Raw genomic sequence first — 20,498 nt, 5'->3', positions numbered from 1 at the left:
ACTTTTTCTAATTCACTATTATGACAATAATAATAATAATAATAATAATAATAGTTATTTTTTATAATTATTCTAACTATCATTATAATTTGTGTTTTTTATTTAATTTTTTATTTTATTATTATACTTTTTTTTAATGGCCAAGTTGCAGTCGAAACAGTTGTTTATTCAGTCTGGTGGACAAGAGGGTGTTTTGCAACAAATGCAAAGTGAATCCCCAAACGGAAAGTGGGTCAGTGTTCTGCGGGAAACAGCGCCCCCTGCTGTGTGACATCCATAACAACAGAATGAACTCGTAAAAGAAAAAAAAGAAAAAAAAAGCCGAAGCGGAGACAATCAGGAAGTGATTCAAATCGGCTCCGTACTTTTTTCCACTCTCTTGCATTTGGAGCTAGGCGTGTGCTGCGAGTTTCTGTCGGATCAGTTCGGACTCTCCGCGTGCTTCTGGGGCCGCAGCTCGCTCAAACTCTCTCCATTCATTGAGAGCAGGAAGACATCTGGATCAGCTGCTGCGCCTGGAGCTGAAGTTTGCCGACTCTTATCCTCCATAAAGTGACATCAGGTGGTCCCTCCATTCCGCCGGTTTAACGCCCCGTTGCAAGGTGTGTATCCTCAGTGAGTGGATGTGTGTTTAAATGCTTCAGATTGGGGTGTTTTTGAAATGTTTTGTAATGATTTACTTTATTTTGGAGTCTAGATGGCCTCTGCGTGGCAAAGCGTCCTGTCTGTTCACCAGAAGATGGTGGAACATGGAGGTATGTAGTGATATCGTTTCCCACATAAAGACTACAGTTCAGTAAAAACAACAAGCCTGTGTTCATTGTGTGTGTGTGTGTGTGTCTGTCTCTCTCTGTGTGTGTGTGTGTGTGTGTGTGTGTGTGTGTGTGTGTGTGGGAGTTTGGAGCTGCAAATGTGTTTCCCTGTTTGTCCTCACAATGACTGCTTTGTGGCTTGTCACACGGTTAGCCACCAAGACCAAAAACTGCCTTTTTGTATTTTTACGTTTCCAGTTTTCTTTATGAGATTTTGGTTCATTCACTAAAACACACACACACACACAGGTCATCTGAGCTGACCTGGAAGAAGAATTGTCATTTCCTGTAGAAACGAAAATAAATCAATGCAGCTCTCACAACTTGTAACTATAATCAGACATGTGTCCAGTAGTATTGTATATCATGATATTTTGACTTGGTTAACATGACCATACACACAATTTGTCATCTGAGTTGAGAAAGACAGACTTCCTGTGGAGATTACGTAAAAATCAGTACTGGAATTTGGTCAAATTTATAAGGCAACTCTTGAAACCTCAATAATAGTTCTGTAACTCTTGCTAGAGGTGTATCCTGTGATATATGTATTTGAAATAGTGGTCAATATGTGTGAATACTTGTCTACCTGAGCAGGTGGCACCTTGTATAGCAGCCTCTGCCTCTGAATGAATGGGTTGTTTAAGGGAAAGCGATTAGCGGGGTTGTAAAGACTGTAAAGACTGTAAAGACTGTAAAAGCACTGTAAAAATGGACGTCCATTTACCATGTTCCAGATAAGCGTACGGATGCGTGGCTGCTGGTCTACTCCCCGGTCCCCGTGGCCATCATCTTCCTGCTGTACCTGTGTGTGGTGTGGGCCGGCCCTCGTCTGATGAAACACAGAGAGCCCCTCGACCTCAAAGGCATCCTCATTGTCTACAACTTCTCCATGGTCGGCCTGTCAGGATACATGTTCTATGAGGTGTGTTTGACCCGCTTTGTGTACTGTTTTAGAAAATAAACCAGGTCACTCATGAGGAAAGAGATCATGGAAAATAAATGTCTGTTCTTTGATATAAATGGTGATCTTGCTAGTGTTTAATGTGAAGTTATTGTATGGATAAACCAGATCACTCATGAGCACAGTGATCATGGAAATAGTGGAAATGTCTGTTATATAATATATCTGGTGATCTCTGTGGTGTTTAATGTCATTTCATGTTATGAATATTTCCCAGTTCCTGGTCACATCCTGGCTCTCGAACTACAGCTACCTCTGTCAGCCGGTAGATTACAGCAACAGCCCGCTGGCAGTGAGGGTAAGGAAGGTTCTAATACACACATTCACTCATTTTAATGTGTACACACACATTTAATCTTTCACAATCTAAACGTCATTTATAGTAAGATAATCTACTACAGTGTGAATAATTAGTTAAACTCACCTATTTCTGTTGTTTCCTTCCTCCAGATGGCCAAAGCCTGCTGGTGGTTCTTCTTCTCAAAGGTCATAGAGCTCAGTGACACGGTGCGTATTTAAATCACATATTTTGTATTGTATCATAAGTAAAATAAAGAATTGAAATGACTCAAATTCTCCATCTTTGAGCAGCTCTTCTTCATCCTGAGGAAGAAGAACCGGCAGCTGACGTTCCTCCACACTTTCCACCACGGACCCCTGATGTTCAACTGGTGGGCGGGAATCAAGTTTGTGGCTGGAGGACAATGTAAGTCAACTTTTTTATTCATTTACTGTCAATGACATTTACAAAACACTTGACCTTGTGGATGTGGATAGATCTGGTGATATTCTATATGTTACTTACCATCAAAAAAAGCCACAAAAAGACCAAAACCAACAAGAAATTATCCTTTAACAACCATTAGCCTTAAAACAGTACCTAATATGTGCCGAAACAACACTTTAAATGTTGCTATTCAAGGTCTAAAAATGTGTTAAAATGTCTGAAAACGTGTTACATGAAGGTCAGGTTCTGCCAGGTCTGTATTGTTCAGTGTCTCCTTTAATCTCCGGCCCCCGGGGGCCTCTGAGCTGTTTCCCGTCGTCACTTTGTGTCTTGTTCTTCCAGACTGGCTTCCTCGAGGCACATGTAGTTTTGTCACCCTGTGTTAAAGGACATGTGTTGTGACATACTATGGCATTTTTAAATTACTTTTCAATGACCATTTTGAGCTAATATACTATGGCTCTTTCTTGACCTGCTTCACTACGAGTACTTGTTTTAGTCATTTCTGTGCATTTTTTGAATTTCCGCTCTTGAGGAATGTAAACACCGGCCTAAAACAAAGGAGGCGCTCCTCCCTCTCCCTGCAGCGGTCACTCCCAGGCGTTCGGGGGGGGGGCCTCAGAGCCGCTGCACTTCAAATAGTCCCACGCTCACATCAAGTGAAGATGACTGTACCGCTGTCCGGTTAATATCTACATTTAATCACCTGATAGATACTTTTTTATTATATTTTTTATGAACGGCGATACTATCACTTTCTTTTTTTACTACATACTACTCTGTGACTTTTTTTAAATCATATTTTTATGAATGACTATATATTATGACTTTTTGCTACATACTATACTGTGACCTTTTTAATTATATATTTATACTGTGACTTATTTAATTACCTTTTTATTAAATGCTACAAAATATGACTATTTTACTAGATACTAAACTATGACTTTTTTATTACTTACTATACCGAGACCTTTTAAAAAAAAATTCTTTTAATTTACTACTACAGTATATACTATGATTTTTTTTTTTTTTTACTACATGCGTACTGTGACTTTTTTTTTATTATATATTTTTGTATTAAATACTATTACTTTTTATTCTCAACTGTTACTTTTAAAATGAATGACTTGTGACACATATGTATTTAATACTAGATAGACAGATTGATAGTTACATTAGATTACTGTACATGTCACTTGTTCGACGCTTTTATCCAAAGCGACTTACATACTCAATACTGTGGGCAATCCCCACAGGAGCAATTTGGGGTGAAGTGTCTTGCCCAGGGACACAACGACATGCTGACTGCAGTGGGGTTTGAACCTGTGCTCCCCTGATCCGAACACCAACGCACTAGTCCACTGTGCCACACGCCTCCTAGATAGATAGATATATACTTTATTTATCCCAAATTGGGAACTTATTTAAATATATATTAGATGGAATAAGCTCCGCCCCTAGCAGGCAGTGATCCTCCTGATAAGATGGACTCCATGCCCTCTGACAGTATGTCAGCTCTGTCCTGTTGTCCTCTGGAGAGACGGTTTCAGGCCAAATCCACTCTCAGGGTCAAACTAAGACCCAGCTGAGAGACTGTGAAGCCCCGGGCCGTCTGCCTGCATGAGACTAAACAGCTGAGATGGCTCCAACTAAAACTGACGGACCATATTGAAAATCTATATCCTATACTTTGACATTTTCACTGCGTAACATACTGTGACAATTTACCTATGTGTTTTTATTAAATATGGTATACTATGATCTTTTACTACATACTAACTATACTGTGACATTTTTAATTATATTTTTTATTAAATACTATTTATTATGACTTTTTTCCCCCCGACATACTACAGTAAAATCAGTACTTCTGTATATACTATGATTTTTTTTTTTAACAACAAACAATACTGTGACTTTTTTATCATTTTGAATGAAATACTTCCGAGGGGTGGTTCAGAAGAAAAATCCAGTTTGAAGAAGTGTGTTTTTGAGGGCTTGTTTGGAGGATGATAGGGTGGTTGATGGTCTGATGTGTATCAGGAGGGGGTTCCAGAGGGAGGATGCACCCCAGGTCCAGAGCTTAGTCCTGGGGTCTTTAGGGTGTTTGCATCTGAGATGGATGAGGTCAGAGAGTTAGGGAGGGGCCAGGTTGTTTAGGGCTTTGAAGGTGGTGAGTGATATTACATTTTTATGACCTACTAAACAAAGGCTTTTGAATATATTTTTTTATATTATAGATTCATAACTTTTTAAGAATTAATTACATTTGTGACACACTATACTATTACATTTTTAAATATGCCTTTTCTATGGCATACTTTAGTATTACGTTTTATATGAAAAAAATATATACAGTTTATACAATGACCTTTTCCGATGCACCGGAATTTTTATAATAATAGTAATAATAATAATAAACTGTATTTGTATAGCACCTTTCATGCACAAAGCAGCCCAAAGTGCTTTACAGAAAACATAACAACAATATTAAAATAATATTAACATGAATACACAACAAGATAAAACATCTACAGTGATAATATGTTAAAATAAAACAATTTAAAAATCAAAGCAAAACAGAAAGAATACAGTAAAACATGGACAGTGATACTAGAGAGAATTGAAGGTTAACCCAAATGAAAAGCCATATTAAAAAAGATAGGTTTTTAGTTTGCTTTTAAACATTTCAAGGGTGTTTGCTGTTCTAAGATAATAAATTATTCATGCTGAACTTTACTGTCACTTATATACGAATGTTTTTTTACACACTGACTTTTTAATGTAATATTTATTTATTCTTTATCATTTTTTTAAGGTTTTTTTCAATATACTACACCATTATTATTTTTTTAGAACTTTTTGTGACCTACTAAATTGTGACCTTTTTTTTTGATGAGTTTGCACGTCATATGTTATGACTGTGACATACCGAACTATGACTTCACCTTCACATTCCTTTGTTATCTGTTCTACAGGGTTAGCCAACACGAGGCTGGGCTCTTACTCAGAGTATTTAAATTCTTTGTTCTACGCTGTTGTACTAGAAATTGTTGGAAACTCATCCCAGAATCAGAAACAGGTTTATTGCCAAGTAGGTTTACACATACTAAGAATTTGCTGTGGTGTAAGAGATGTAAGAAAACGTTTCTTACATCTCTTACAATAGCCATCAGTTCAAAAAGTGTCTGCATGGACACGGAGAGAGGAATACGTTGTAGAAAGCAGCAACAAGTAGTACAATTAAAGAATATTGTAAAGATAAAGAGAATATGTTCACAACATTTAACACACTGCAGCCTCACATCTTGCTTCAAAAACTGATCAGTATAAATCCTTTTATCTTGAAATGGTATTTTTCGTTTGTAACCAATCGCAGTCAGCACGTCAGGGTCAACAATGCCCTCTCAGAGCCCCGGACCATCAGTACAGGAGCCCCCCAGGGTTGTGTGAGCTCCCCGGTCCTCTTCACACTGTACACAAACGACTGTACGAGAATCCACCCGGAGAATTATATCATCAAATTCTCAGGTGATACAGCCATCCTTGGCTTAATGCACAAAGGCAGCAGTTCATCGGCTTATCACTCTGAAATAGAGAGATGTGTGCAGTGGTGTGATTTTAACCATCTAGTGCTGAATGTGAAGAAGACTGAGGAGATGGTGTGGGACCCAAAGGCAATGGGTGACCTCAGGCCGGTGGTTATCCACAATGAACCCATAACTCAGGTCAGCTCCTATAAGTACCTTGGTGTCCATCTAGATAATACACTCAGCTGGAAGGTGCATGTTCAAGGTCTGTGCTCTAGACTTCAACAGCGGTTGTACTTTCCGCGTCGACTCCGGGCTTTCGGAGTCGACCAGAGGTTCATGTTACTGTTCTATCATGCAGTGTTGGAGAGCATCATGAGGTATGGTATCACTGCCTGGTACGGTAACTTGACAGTGCAGTCAAAGTCACAGATCGCTCGCATGGTACAGACTGCTATGAAAATGATGGGGGTTAAAAAAAGACCCATCTCTCCAAAACATATACGAGCAGTCCATTATCAGACAGGCAAAAAACATGGTGTCTGATCCCACCCACATACTCCACCCAGAATTCCAGCTCCTACCTTCTGGTAGAAGATTCAGGGTTCCCAAGAGCAGGCTGAACCACTATAAGCACTCATTCCTACCTATGTCCATTAAGCTTCTTAACATTCACATGAAATGAAATGAAATGTACTTTTTAAATGTTGGCCATGAGGGTTGTGCAATAGGTCGCCATTGTCATTATGTGCGTCTGTGTATTGTGTTTGTTCAAACAGTGTATGACTGATGATATGTGTATGTCTCTTAATGTCTACTATGTTTGTATATGTACATGTATGCGGAACTGCAAGACAGAGTCCAGAACACATTTCCTAACGGGGACAATAAAGTATATCGTATCGTATCGTAACATGTAAATACCAAATATTAAGTACAGTAAAAATATGACAACAAATATAATTAAAAGTGGAGAGCTGTGCAGATAAATAAATAAATAAGAGGTAGCTTTGAATAGAAATTGGCAAAATATTCTGAGGGTTGTGCGGGGTACTCATTATTAAAATGAACAAGATTACTGTTACTGAGGAACTTTGACCTACATAGACATTATATTATATTTTAAAAACTGAAAAATAGTCACCAACAAATACATTTTCCACTCATGATTGAGAAACAAAGGCCAAAAACCACAGTTACTCTATGTTGAATTCATAAGTTATCTAGAAACTATATACATGCAATCTAACAGACATATATAGACATGATTCTGGTCTTTTTATGGGATTTGTGAAAAATCAAATTACTACCAACAATAGTAATACACCTCAAACTATGGGTTTTGTCGACGGGAACGCCCTCAGCTTTACACTTCAATAAGGAATGCTGATGCATATATAATTATTCCTTATTTCCAAAGAAATCAGTCATTCAGGTTTAATCCAGGAGCTTAAGACGGAAGGAGGGAGAGGTGTGTTTCTTTTGTGGTGTGGAAGGAGGTTCCACTGCGAGGGTCTGAGGGTGTCCATGATGTGTACATTGTAAAGCCTCCTGAGGCCAATTCATAATGGATGATTTAAAATAGAATTTTAATGCGTTTATAATATTGTTTAAAATGGAAATTAACAAAAAGAGACTGACACAAAAAATACCTTTTGTTATGAATATAAAGGAACAAAGTTATTTCTCTAGTTCCTTTTTAAGATAATTTATGTTCCATCCATCCCAGTGTTCAAATGCTATCTGATCCCTTGCACAGATGTGTCTCATTAACAAGTTAGTTATAGTGTGTTTATAACAATGGGACTGAAGTATACTCTTGAGCTAAATGTAACTCTAACAAAAGATCTTGGCAACCTTTGGTAGAAAGAAAGGTGCAACATAACACTGTTTCCTCACATGTTAAAACTTGTGCCGGGAGATTCTTAATTCACTCACAGATCTTATACATGTGTTTCCCAATCCTTTATTTCAGGGCACAGCTTTTCTAGATACACATCTTTTCAAACTCACTTACAGTACATGTACCATCATAAAACACAGTCAGACATGTCCTTAGAATTAATAAGACAAATGTTGGATTACTTGCAATTTCAGTGTGATCTTATAAAAAAACGAAATAAATAAGGAACGACTATTTAGAGTTATTATAAGTGGCAACATGTAATCCTTCAACAGATGTTCTAATGGTTGCCTTTACCTTTTACCAACCACCTGGGAATAAACAAAAACCTGATCATGTTCTTTGCAAAAAATGACACTTACATTTTATTAAGCCGACGCTTTTTTCCAAAGTAACCATAAAAATACAAACGGCAAGAAACATGCAGGTATGTTAAAGGGGCCATATTATACTCATGTTTAGGTTCATATTTGTATTTAGCATCTCTACTGTGACATGTCTCCATGCTTTAATGTTCAAAAAGCTCTTGACCAGAACCAGAGCCCAGTCTGCTCTGATTGGTTAGCTGACCAGCTCTGTTGTGATTGGTCAACCTCTATCACGTACAATGTGTTGGAGTGCTAGCCAATAGATGTGCGAGTGTTGATAATTGATGTCACTATGTTCCTGAAGTTAAAAAAAAGAGTCCAATGGAAGAGTTTAAGGCAGGTGGAAGTGGGAGAGAAACTCACTCTTGAGGGAACTTCTGGATTTTAGCCTTTGCAGACCATTTACATGCATCCTATACAGGGGAGGGGAAACCCCCAAAAATCACAACAGGGCCACTTTTAGTAAAGGATTTGAGTTCTTCCAACACTGGTCTTCAGTCTGCAGCAGAGGATGTGTTGACTTCCTGTTGTCCTTTTAACTGTTATACCTCCAGGCCTCTCTGTTTGGGATTCCCCGACTTAAGCTTTCCTTTCTCTACATGTTTTTATTCCCCGCAGCGTTCTTCATCGGCCTGCTGAACACCTTCGTCCACGTGGTGATGTACTCTTACTACGGCCTGGCTGCCATCGGCCCTCACATGCAGAAGTACCTGTGGTGGAAGAGATACCTGACGTCTCTGCAGCTCGTGAGTAATCTCTGATCTGAATGAGAGGAATGTGACTGCTCTGACGATATGTTTGTGAGGTAATCCGATCTGAACTTTACCCCACTTACAGGTGCAGTTTGTGCTGTTCCTCCTGCACTCGGGCTACAACCTGTTTGCAGACTGCGACTTCCCCGACTCGATGAACGCGTTGGTATTCGTCTACTGCGTCTCCCTCATGATCCTCTTCCTTAATTTCTATTATCAGAGCTATCATAACAAAAGGAAGCAGAAAGAAGTGTAAGACACACTGAGGCTTCATGAGAGCGTCAGCTTGAGGGATGTTTTCCTGCCTGCAGTACTCACTAGCGTCCACTAGAGGGAACAACACGCCCACAGTCTGAGTGTTTTTGTCATGGTGCTCGTTATCAAAGGACAGACTTGAACATTGTATATTTACCAGACGTGTACAACTAAATGTGGTTTGAGATTTTTGTTTTTGATATTGTCAATTATATGTTAAAAAAAAAGATAAATGTCACGTGATCATTCAATTATTTATTCCTTAAATTGAGAAATGACAAACATTCAAATGATTGCTGTAAACAAACTGTACATTTTATACATATAATAAAAGTAGGTGGGGTTTCTTCTGCATTATTGCAGATGTAATGAGTTCAAACCCTCCTGCAGAGATAAATCAAAAAAAGCAAAACACTTAACGACAAAATACAGAAATGCAAACAAGTTTTTTTTCCACTGCTTAAAACACGGCAACATTTATATATATTCTAATGTACACTTCAGTCTGAAGGATGTAGATTAGAGAGAAAACACATGAAGAGGAGGGAGAGGACGCTTCCTTCAGTTGCTTTGTGTTCGAAGTTAATATAATTACGCTGAAAAACCTGCTTGTGTACATGAGTTCTAGATGTGATTTAAGAAATAAAGCATTTTTGATCTTTAATCGACTGAAGGGCACATATTACGTTTTTTACATCTTGATTTTTAAGCTTCTTTGACTTTGCTAATAAAAGGACAGTTCTGTGTTACTTCTTCGACTTGTGTCATTCATACATTGGAAGAGCAAGATCTTTGTTTTGTAAAATATATGAATTACTGGAGAATCTGTCATGCTAAAATGATTCACTTAGGAAACTATGGTTTGGTTAAACTCGTCACAACTGGAAGGAATATGCAACCTGTGACATCCTTGTTTAAAGGGTCACAAATCATAAAGGAAGGGAAACCATTTTTCATCATTTAATCATGTGACTTCAGGTGAGAAGTTAATGACATCCTGCTGGTTACACATCCATCTGCAGCGTAGGATAGATCAAGGTATACATTGTTTAGATATTCAGAGTGATACCATATCTTAGTATGTTTAAAAAAAAGAGGAAACGGGAAGTAGAGAAGAGGGATCCAGCTGTGAGGACGAAGGACTGCGGAGTGAATCGTTTCTGCTCCAGTGTTGCTCTAAGTCTCTGAGTAGACGGAGGACATGTGGTTCAGGCTGCGGTCGAAGTTTCCCACCTGGAAGAAAATGTTTTCCTCGGGGCTGGAGGAGAACTGACATCCTGCGCCGCCCTGGAGCTCCTGGGTCAGGTTGAAGCCTGAAGAAAGGAGATTAGTTTAACATTTGTATGAAAAGTATTCAGGCGATCTTTATGGTAGGGTGAAGGGTAAATTGTCCTGACCTGCAGTGCCGGTGTTGCTAGTGCTCATGTGGAAGCCGTTGTGCTGATGGGAGTTGTAGTTTTGAGAGTCTGCGGGGACGTGGACGCCTCCGACCGTCTGCTCCATCCTGTACGAGTCCCCGAAATGGAAGCAGCTCTGAAAGCTGCCCTGGTATTCTAGGAAATGAGATGTGGCACATTATAGTATGGCATTAAAAACCTCACTTTCTGTCACAAGAATGTTATCAAAGTCATAAGAATGCAACCAAAAACAAGTCAAAAGATGACTTCAAAAAAGCAAAGTAAAGTATAACATAGATAAGTCATAGTATAATATATTAGCAATGAATACCTAAACGCACTCAGGTGGTAAAAACACAGATATTCAAGACAAATCTCAATTCCAACAACTTATTGTGGCCAAGTCAATTAAACATGCTAACAAGTCGACCTAGTTGCCTTCATAAGAGCATGATTATAAAATACATTTAAAGTTGTTATGTATGGCATAAGAAATTCCATTAAAATGTTGAATAATCAAATATTCTGTCTTTTAAAAAGTCTTAATGAAGTACGTCTCAAAATTGTCATAAATTCATGAAGCGGCTACGCCTTGAAAAAAAAGACAGCGTGTCCCATAAATGTCTCAAAAATATTAAAAGTCATTAAAACCAAAGTATAGTGCATCTAACAAAGTCATAATACATGTCATATACAAAGTCATAGTATGTCAATGTGATCAAATGTGATAGTATAGTAAGTCATAATAAAAGCATAAATAAGTAATAAAAAACATTAACAGTAAAAAAACTGTAATAATAATACTATTAATAATAATAAGAGAATATTATGTTTCAAAATCTTATTACTATGAAAACTGTTATAGAATGTCTTATAATATATAATTTAATGTGTTGAAAAATATATTTTTATAAATAGTAATAGTAATGTATAAGAAAATAATATATATAGTATAGCGCTTGAGGTCATAACAAATATTAACTATTTTGACTTCCTACAATTCCAGACATTTTCAGACCTTGAATATCAAAAACTACATTTGAGCCATTTAAAGCCTCCACAGGGACCCTGGGAGTGAAACAGGACTCAGACCTGACGGACTGCCACCAGCGGGCGATGCTTTCTATAATCAGTCAGCATCCGCTCCATCTGGATGAAACTAAACGTTGATCTCAAATTATGACAATGCTATATTTGTGCTCCTGCTCGCAGCGCCAGCCCATAAGTCCCCATCGTCTCCGAGAGGACCGCAGGAGGCTCCATAATGGGGAGGCAGCTCTGCCTGGAGCGCTTTTACGCAACTCTGTGACCGCAGCGTGGTTTCAGAGACGTCCATGTGTAGATCTTTACAGGGAAAACAGTGTTTAAGGCATTAGGAAAAAGGCTCTGGAGTGACAGCTGAGCCGGCCATGTTGGGGCGCTGAGAGACAGCTGAAGACATGAGCCAGCGTTTTGTTGGCTAATTCAGCTCGGGGGAAAGGCTTCCGGCGTGTGGTTTCCCCCACTCTGTCTCTACGACTGTAATCTCCCTCTGTCCTGAAAACACTCAGACGGAGCAGCGAGAGACAACTTCCTCTCCTCAGGACTTTCATGTGGCTTCAGCAAGTGTTTGAAAAAGGACACAGGGGTGTTCTCATGTATATCCAAGTGATCTGACACTGAGGAAGTTATATAAGAGCGGTACTCCAGCTACATGTTACAGGGGAACATTTCAGGATATTAAATTGAAACGGCAGTGAATAATTTTGCATTGAAGCCAAAACATATTTCCTGAAACAGGTTCCTTTCAGACAGATGTCTCAGTCTCACCGTCGTTGGCAGGCTGATGGTGGTGATAGTGAGAGTAGGGCTTGTGGTGAGGGTGGAGGTGCTGTTTCTCCAGAGGAGGAGGAGGCGTCCCTGTTGCCTTCATCCCTGGAGACAGGAGGGGACCCGACACCCTGCAGGACACACAGAGAGGGAGGGATATATTAAGACATCCAATCCTTTCTCGACAGTCTCAATCATTTCTGTATAAAATGCTGCAAACTGGTGACGTCCCAATCAACGCAGGAGCTACATGTCGGCCCGCTGACCACATCATCAGACAAGAAGAAGGAGAAGAAGAAAAAGGGTGAGAACGAAAAGAAGAATCAGAAGTAGAATTAGTAGAAGTTTAAGAAGTAGAAGTAGAAGAGACATCCCAGGCTGTGGAAACTCCAGCTCCCCACATGTAATCGTCCACATACCACATATTATGATCTTAAGTCAACAAACAGCAGAGGATGCACTCAAATGTAACCCCACACACCCCCCCCCCACACACACACACACACACACACACACACACACACACACACACACACACACACACACACACACACACACACACACACACACACACACACACACACACACACACACACACACACACACACAACACACACACACACACACACACACACACATCACACACACACACACACACACACACACACACACACACACACACACACACACACACACACACACACACACACACACACACACACACACACACACACACACACACACACACACGAAAGCACAATGGTGTTTAGATTCATGACTGTTGAGAAAAATAAATACTAAGATGACATGTTTGTGACTTTTTGGACAGCGGGGGTTTCCACATCAGAGTGTTACAAATAAAGGTTTGTTCATGCCTTTTTATGTATGTGTTTCATTTGATCCAACAATCTTTAAACACAATTTGAGATTCAATTTGAACGTGCAGATTCAAAATCTACTTTTTGCAGCATCTGGAACCAAGTCCTGCATGTTAGATGTTTCATCTATCATGAAATGTATACAATTAACATAAGGTTTATTATTTAAAAAAGCAGCATAAGCTTATTAATCAACACAGAATTAATGTTTATTTGAACCATGCAAAAATGAAAACAGGATTTTGTTACCTTCGTACAGAGCCAGGCTAGATATTGAATGTGCGTATTGCCTTTTTGAGATGATGGTGAATAGGTTACCCAGGAGCAGCAAAAACCATGTCTTGTTTCTGTTCAGACACTTCAATGTTTACTGTGAAATGTAATGACTTAATGTAGCACTTTTGATATTAGCTAATCTAAACATAACTTTGGTTCATACTCAAGACTGACGGCCAACAGACCTGCCTTTAAAAACTAAGCAGGTCAATCACCTCCCCAAATATTCAACAGCTACTTACTACCCTCTCATGACAGCACATCAGGAATGCCAACACATGAACTGCTGCTGTGTTACTACGCGCCGCGCTGCTGTGGAGGCATATGGTTTGCAGTAAGCGCTATATGAAGGTGATGACGGAGTGTTTCTGGAGGTGGTGGAGCCCCCAGCTGACGGCTCTCTGCTGGCCTGAGTGGAGCCCAATATATGACCTACTGCTCCGAATGAGGGGCGTCCCACCCGGCACTCAGGAGCTGGCAGTGGCTCTGTGGAGATCATTCAGTGGAGAGTGGTTTATAAAGGGAAAAGGTAACCAAGGTCAAAGTGCAAGAAGCTGCGACATTCACAAGTGGGGTATTTACTGACCTATTTGATGTCATAGAACAAAACGTGAACGTTAAGCTTGTGTGAACCCTTACTTCAGGCATTCAACAAAAAACGCTCAATAAAAAACATTGACTTCGGAACAAGAGGACAGGAAGTGGTAAAAAGCGTATTAATTTCCGGGTTTTAGGGCTCATTCCTACACCACTCTATAAAGACTTTACAAAGGTATACTTTGCAGCCAATATTTTTTTTACAACTCATGTAAAAGTATGTACATTTTAACAGTCATGTTTTATATTGTGCTAATGCTTGTATTTGAAATATCTAAATGATTCCTACCAACAAGGGGGAGACTTTCCAAATCACACATTTCGCACGATTAAGAATTCAGTATTTAGATGACAGGCTTTATGCCTTTGGGAGAAACAGCAGAGTAACACAAAGGTCCTGCATTGAAGGTCTTCACTGCCTTCTACTCATTAACATGTTCATCTGGGTATCAAATGTAAGTGCTTAGCCGTATATGGACTGCACTTGACCTCCTTGTCCATCTCCACAGAACTGAGGAAGTGTGTGTGGCACCTTGTTAGTCGAGCTGCGGAGAAGCTAGCTGTTAGCGAGCGTAGCTAATCCATGGGTTGGCACCGGCCCAGTGCGTGGCCATGTGTTCCTGCAGAGTGCAGAATTCCCCCGGGAGCTGCTGTCAGCACAAACTCAGGAAACAGTTATACTGTTCATATTTTTACAAGCTGCCTCTATGTGCAACTAAAGTGAATCATAAGCTAATCACTGCCAGCTGCCCCCCGGCCCTGCTCTCGCAAGTATTAGCCTGCTAGCAACTCAGGCTCGAGGAATGAGGGGAATCTTTCATTTGCTACATTAATCTCTCCCTGATATTCATCTTCACTGAGCATCCAGCACTTCTCCGCTTTCTCCAGCCAGCCCAACTCTCCTGTCTTACTGCAATGAGAGAGTGATTCGACCGCTGACCTTTTCCAAGGTACAGATGGAGGGGATTTTAAGGTGAGGGTATCAGATAGATGGACTTCATTTAATAAATATTTAAAAGGTTTGGAGGTTAGGGAGGGTGTGGACAGATATGTCAAATAGTAATACCCTTGTGTCCTGTCTTCTATAACAGATGGATGGGACCTTTATTGCTTGAAGAAAAAGAAGCAACAGAAAGAGGATAACAAATACTTTGAAACCTGGATTGTTTTTTTCCCTGAAGCCACGCAAGTTCAGACAAAATGACTTGGACGTCGACTGCAACCATTGTCCAGAAATCTTTCTTCAAGTTGATGCTCTCTTGTGTGACAGAGGAGCTGCCCTCTGAGGCATGATGGGATGGAAAGAAACAGGAAGATTCATGAGCAGTTCTGCCCTGCTCCTCGTTCATCTTCCTTCACCTGAGGCTAACTATCCCACCAGGGAGCAGGGATCAGACTCTGGCCTCCACAGACTACGTTCCCCACAAACACCCTCTGCCTCGCCTCTCATCTCTCGGATCATTAAGCCCCTCTGATAGATGACGGGGGCTTCTTTGGCGCATATCGGTGGGAACACTTCTGGTTCTGGTTAGCGAGACAGACTGCAGCATCCTGGCTAAAGCTAAGCTAATGCTAAGCCAGCCCTGCAGGCCCCAGTGTGGACAGCACAGGATATTTTTGGGGGGCCCTGTTAGTCCCAGAAAGAGAACTGCCCTAAACACAAACAATCCAGTCTTAATCACCGTCATCTTGTGGGAATTTCACAGTAAATCATCTGAATCTTTGTCATGAGTTTGTGTAAACGGGCTAATTGATGACTACACATTAACTACAGAGCAGACTGAGTGACTGACCACATAATGCCATGAGCGTCTACCTCAAAAATGTTTTTGTTTGGGCTGTGAGATTGACACGGGTTTTCTGGATCACCGTCCAATGATAATGGCTGGAGGACAGACAGTGTAAAGTTACGAGCCGTGAACGTCCCCCTTCAGAGCGTCTTAATGTAGCTCTGTGCCGTCTCTGCCGCCACTCTAATTCAATTAGCCTGTGTCAATCACTGCTGAGGTATCAAACCACCTCAGACTAATATTTGCAGAGGGGCTCTAATATCAATATGCAGGTAGAGCCTGTAGACTCTCCCCTCTGCAATTATATAACCACATATGGCTGAGGCAGTGAATGACAACATTTACCACCCATCTCTCTGTGCATGAGTCGCCATGGTCCAACAGCCATCTCTATCAGAGAGGCCCTACACACACACACACACACTCTAACTCTCACTCGTGCCATGCCGATTGCCAAATGTATTTAAACTGGCATATTTTAATATTAGCTCCAGAAAAATGACACTGGTATTTACAAAGTAAAAGGAGTCTAAATGGCCCATTTGAGCCAGAGTAAACACATTTAGCTATGAGGTCAGAGGCTGCCACACTAGAGGCGGGTTGGTTTGATAATTTTGTCAAAATGTTTAATGTCCTGCTAAACCGTTTGGGAAAAACAAGTGCTGCACTGATATTGACTTTGGCAGGAGCCTGTATACTCAAGGCTTTAAACATGTAAATCAAATGCTCCATCTTCAGGCAAATGTGAGTCGACGTTTCATGCCCGGCTGCTCGTACTGTGTGATGAACAGATATGGCACTCCAGTGTGTGTGTGTGTGTGTGTGTGTGTGTGTGTGTGTGTGTGTGTGTGTGTGTGTGTGTGTGTGTGTGTGTGCATTTATGACTGCTTTCAGGTCAAACATCTTGATTTGATGAAATCTGTAAATTTGGAAATTGCTGCAACTTTAATGCATTGTCATCACGTCACAAGTATGTAGGAGCTTAAGGTTGGGAAGAAACACGGAAGATTACTTATATGGCATAATAGGCACTTAAGTTACATAATGGAAAAAAAAGGGGATTCTCACTGCTAACCACTCACATTCTCTCTCACACACACACACACACACAGAGTTCAGATGTTCCTGATCAAGCACCTGAAGGAACCGAATTACATCTCACATCCAATAATGTCACCCTGCCTGTGTGACCGCTGTTACAGCATCCACTGCTCAGGTCCTTTTCACTTTCCATTTCTCTCCTCACGCTGGTAATTGTGCATGCCGCAGAGAAAGAGGCAGTGAAACCACGAGGTAATTTCACCAGCGTTCCTCCTGCTTTTAAGGCTTGAAACAACACATCACCTTCCAGATGCTTCCAGGCCGACCTGGCGTCTCTGAGCGGCGCTCGGACGTTTACATCGAGGCGGTTTCTACGCGTCTCTCTGCTGTGTTTGTGCTGGAAGTGGAGCAGTCTGCTGTGCCTCACACCCCAATCACATGCAGTCATGTGTGTTTCCTGGATTACTATATGTAAACTCCTCTCACTCACACACACAAGTGCAAATGCATTTAGAGTAAGAGAGCCATCAAACCTCATTCTGTCATACGTCTATGCTGTATACACTCCCATAAAAGTGTATATACACACACAGACACCGGGCCCACCGAGTTAAAAGAAAGCGTGTTTATGTAACACGATAACTTTTGTAACACATGGGTTTATGATGCCTGATTTCATCCATTCTTTCTCAATGTTATTAAACTGTAAAATATTTGTTATCCTTTTTTACCTCCCTGGTTTTTAGCACATTGTTTAGTACAGTACACACTGTGTCTCCTGACGACACTTAGACTCTGTAACTCGGCTCCCGGAGGAAATCATCCGCACTAATAGGAAACATGCTGTGCCTCTTATACAACACACACACACACACACACACACACACACACACACACACACACACACACACACACACAACACACACACACACACCACACACACCACACACACACACACACACACACACACACACACACACACACACACACACACACACACACACACACACACACACACACACACACACACACACACACACACACACCACACACACACACACACACCACACATCACACAACACACACACACACACACACACACACACACAACACACACACACACACACACACACCCACACACACACACACACACACACACACACACACACACACACACACACACCTTCTGTAAGTATATTAAAGTGCATCTATTCCTGTATTCTTTTTACAGTAAATTTTTTTTTTTTATAAATTGGAAAGAAATCTAAAACAGAACTTATTTTCTTCTTTGCCAACGATTTAGCAATCCTGTCCAACTTAATAAATCATATTCAATTATCTTCCTTTAAAAAGTATCCCCACTTGAACTTATTTTCACAAATATCTGACGGATGTATAATCTAAGATGGCAAACTTAAATGCAGTTCATTGCTTGTATTTATCGTATAATCACTCAACAAATAATGTCTGTTAAACATGATTACCACTAAATTAGTACAATTTCTATTGTTTGGTAATGTTTTCTGCTGATGTGTTGATTTATGTCATTTGAGGATAAAACAGATGATCTTTTCACAGTTCCCGCCTATTAAAGTGTGAATCATGTACGGCCAAGTGGTTTGGTCATAGTGCTGATGCTGTCGTATCCAGGGGAGATGGGGGACCTTACGAACACCTCATCCAGTGCCAGAAGTAGAGCTCGTGATGTGTCACAGCGACCTGGAGGTGACCAGCACACCCCCTCTCCCCACGAGGGATGTCTCAGGGGTCGTGGAGTTGAGTTTGTTTCCAGTAAAACGAGGGGCTTAACCTAATATGATCTAAGAGGGTTTGCCCTGCGGATCTGCCTTGATCCAGGATGATAAATAGGTGGAAAACAATGGAAACACAGCGGGTCAAAATCAGTGTGAGGATCATGAAACCATCAGCGTGAGTAATGGAGGAAGAAAGGTCAACTGACTTGTGTGTGTTTATAAGGACACTTATGTTAATGTGTGAAAATATAAATGGTAATAGTAATTGGAATGGATCATTCAAATTGATTCATCATTCAATTATCACATGTCCTGAGTAAAATGCGTGACTCTAGGGCACCTTAGCACTGCCCAAGAAGTGACCTGGCACCTTTAAAAAACACCAGTCCACACTTTGCGCTTCCGTTTTCAGGGACTTCAGCCGGCGATCGTCCGATTCCAAGCCCCTAAAGTACTACCATTTGTAATGAAACCTTTTTTGGGGGCTTTTTCTAAGCGAAGGTGTTGCTCCATTGAATGTTTTTGATAACTTCTGCTAGAAAAGTTTGATATCACGTGACTACAGCAGCTGCCAATCAGAAGAAGCTTTAGTCATGATATTTTTTTTTTTGTGTTTAAATGAAAGACAATGTATAAAATGTGCCAGGTGAATAACTTTATGATAAAAAAAAGGGTTGAAAAGTTGTTTTTTCTGCTGCAAGAAGCAATTAATTGGATGATTCGACCATTATAATCTCTTTAAAGGTCACCTATTATGCAAAATCCACTTGGTCATGTCTCTTCTACATCAACATGTGTCCCCTCTGTGTAAAGAGATTCTGAAAGTTTCAGGAAAAAAGATTCTCTCACTTTTTGTCCTGATCCATTTATATAAAAACCTGTCTGAAAATGAGCTGATCAGATTTTTGCCACTTTATGATGTCATAACGATTTGTTGGCTTGTGTAACCATTAGCCAATCACCAACCAAGGTAACCCCCCCCCCCCCCCCCACCTTATCACCTGAATGTCCTCCTAGAGCACCATTGTGTTCTTTTTAACCAAATAACTCTCAGAGGGGCGTGGGGAGGGGCTCCTTATTTTCATCTAAAGTAACAGACAGAGAATCAGCACTTTTGAAACAGGGCTGAAACAGAGGGGATTATGGGATGCTGCAATGATCTGTTTGGTGTTTCGAGCTAAACACTTCAGAGACATGTTTGTATATATCTGAGACCTATAATATATTGATGAAAAACAGTATAATAGGGGACCTTTAAGACTCTTCACTCCAAAATGTCCGGGCAGTGTTCATTTGTCTTAACGTGACATGACTGATTTTTAATTCAGGAAACACCAGGGTGCATCCATGTAACACGTCCACAGACAGAAGACTCACCCGTCTCTGGGGTCCATGGCTGCCAGCGGGGACAGGTGGTGGGGGCTGCCGAGGTCCCGGTCCAGGCGGTGCTGTCTGGAGGGGAGGTCAGCGGGGGGGACGGAGGAGGGGTTGGGGGGGAGGAGCTCCACTGAGGCGCTGTGGTGGGGGGTGCTGGAGCCGGCGTACAGGCCTGAAAGACAAACAAAGCTAATTCAGTAAATGTGTCAAATAAACCCAAGGCCTCTGCTCTCCATCTTTGCTTTGAGCAAATTAAAAGACATTT

At 40.7% G+C, this 20,498-nt stretch overlaps 2 protein-coding genes across 2 annotated transcripts in view; one reads left to right on the top strand and one right to left on the bottom strand.

Annotated features, from left to right (window-relative positions):
• The first annotated feature begins 307 nt into the window (after positions 1-307).
• Positions 308-10,063, top strand: LOC117495409 (elongation of very long chain fatty acids protein 4-like). Its single transcript, XM_034146649.1, has 8 exons — positions 308-602; positions 698-755; positions 1,550-1,737; positions 1,994-2,074; positions 2,227-2,283; positions 2,368-2,482; positions 8,926-9,053; positions 9,145-10,063. The coding sequence occupies exons 2-8, from the start codon at positions 698-700 to the stop codon at positions 9,313-9,315; spliced, it is 798 nt and encodes a 265-aa protein (XP_034002540.1). The 5' UTR covers positions 308-602; the 3' UTR covers positions 9,316-10,063.
• An 82-nt stretch (positions 10,064-10,145) lies between these two features.
• Positions 10,146-20,498, bottom strand: part of LOC117496167 (zinc finger protein GLIS1) — a 72,452-nt gene continuing 62,099 nt past the window's right edge. Inside the window, exons 7-10 of the mRNA XM_034147881.1 lie at positions 20,234-20,405; positions 12,521-12,651; positions 10,712-10,867; positions 10,146-10,627 (exon numbers count right to left, since the gene is read on the bottom strand). Coding sequence (XP_034003772.1) covers positions 10,491-10,627; positions 10,712-10,867; positions 12,521-12,651; positions 20,234-20,405 — 596 coding nt within the window. The 3' untranslated portion in view covers positions 10,146-10,490. The remainder of the gene's footprint in view (positions 10,628-10,711; positions 10,868-12,520; positions 12,652-20,233; positions 20,406-20,498) is intronic.

This window comes from Trematomus bernacchii, unplaced genomic scaffold (genome assembly GCF_902827165.1).
Source record: "Trematomus bernacchii unplaced genomic scaffold, fTreBer1.1, whole genome shotgun sequence".
Lineage (NCBI taxonomy): Eukaryota > Metazoa > Chordata > Actinopteri > Perciformes > Nototheniidae > Trematomus > Trematomus bernacchii.
Note: the sequence above shows the minus strand (reverse complement) of the source record. Positions and strands in the feature narration are given on the sequence as shown.

Coding starts and splice junctions, on each gene's coding strand:
- LOC117495409 (XM_034146649.1), top strand. CDS start 698: ATGGCCTCTGCGTGGCAAAGCGTCCTGTCTGTTCACCAGAAGATGGTG. Junction 2,075..2,226: donor ACAGCCCGCTGGCAGTGAGG/GTAAGGAAGGTT, acceptor TCCTTCCTCCAG/ATGGCCAAAGCCTGCTGGTG. Junction 2,483..8,925: donor GTTTGTGGCTGGAGGACAAT/GTAAGTCAACTT, acceptor TATTCCCCGCAG/CGTTCTTCATCGGCCTGCTG.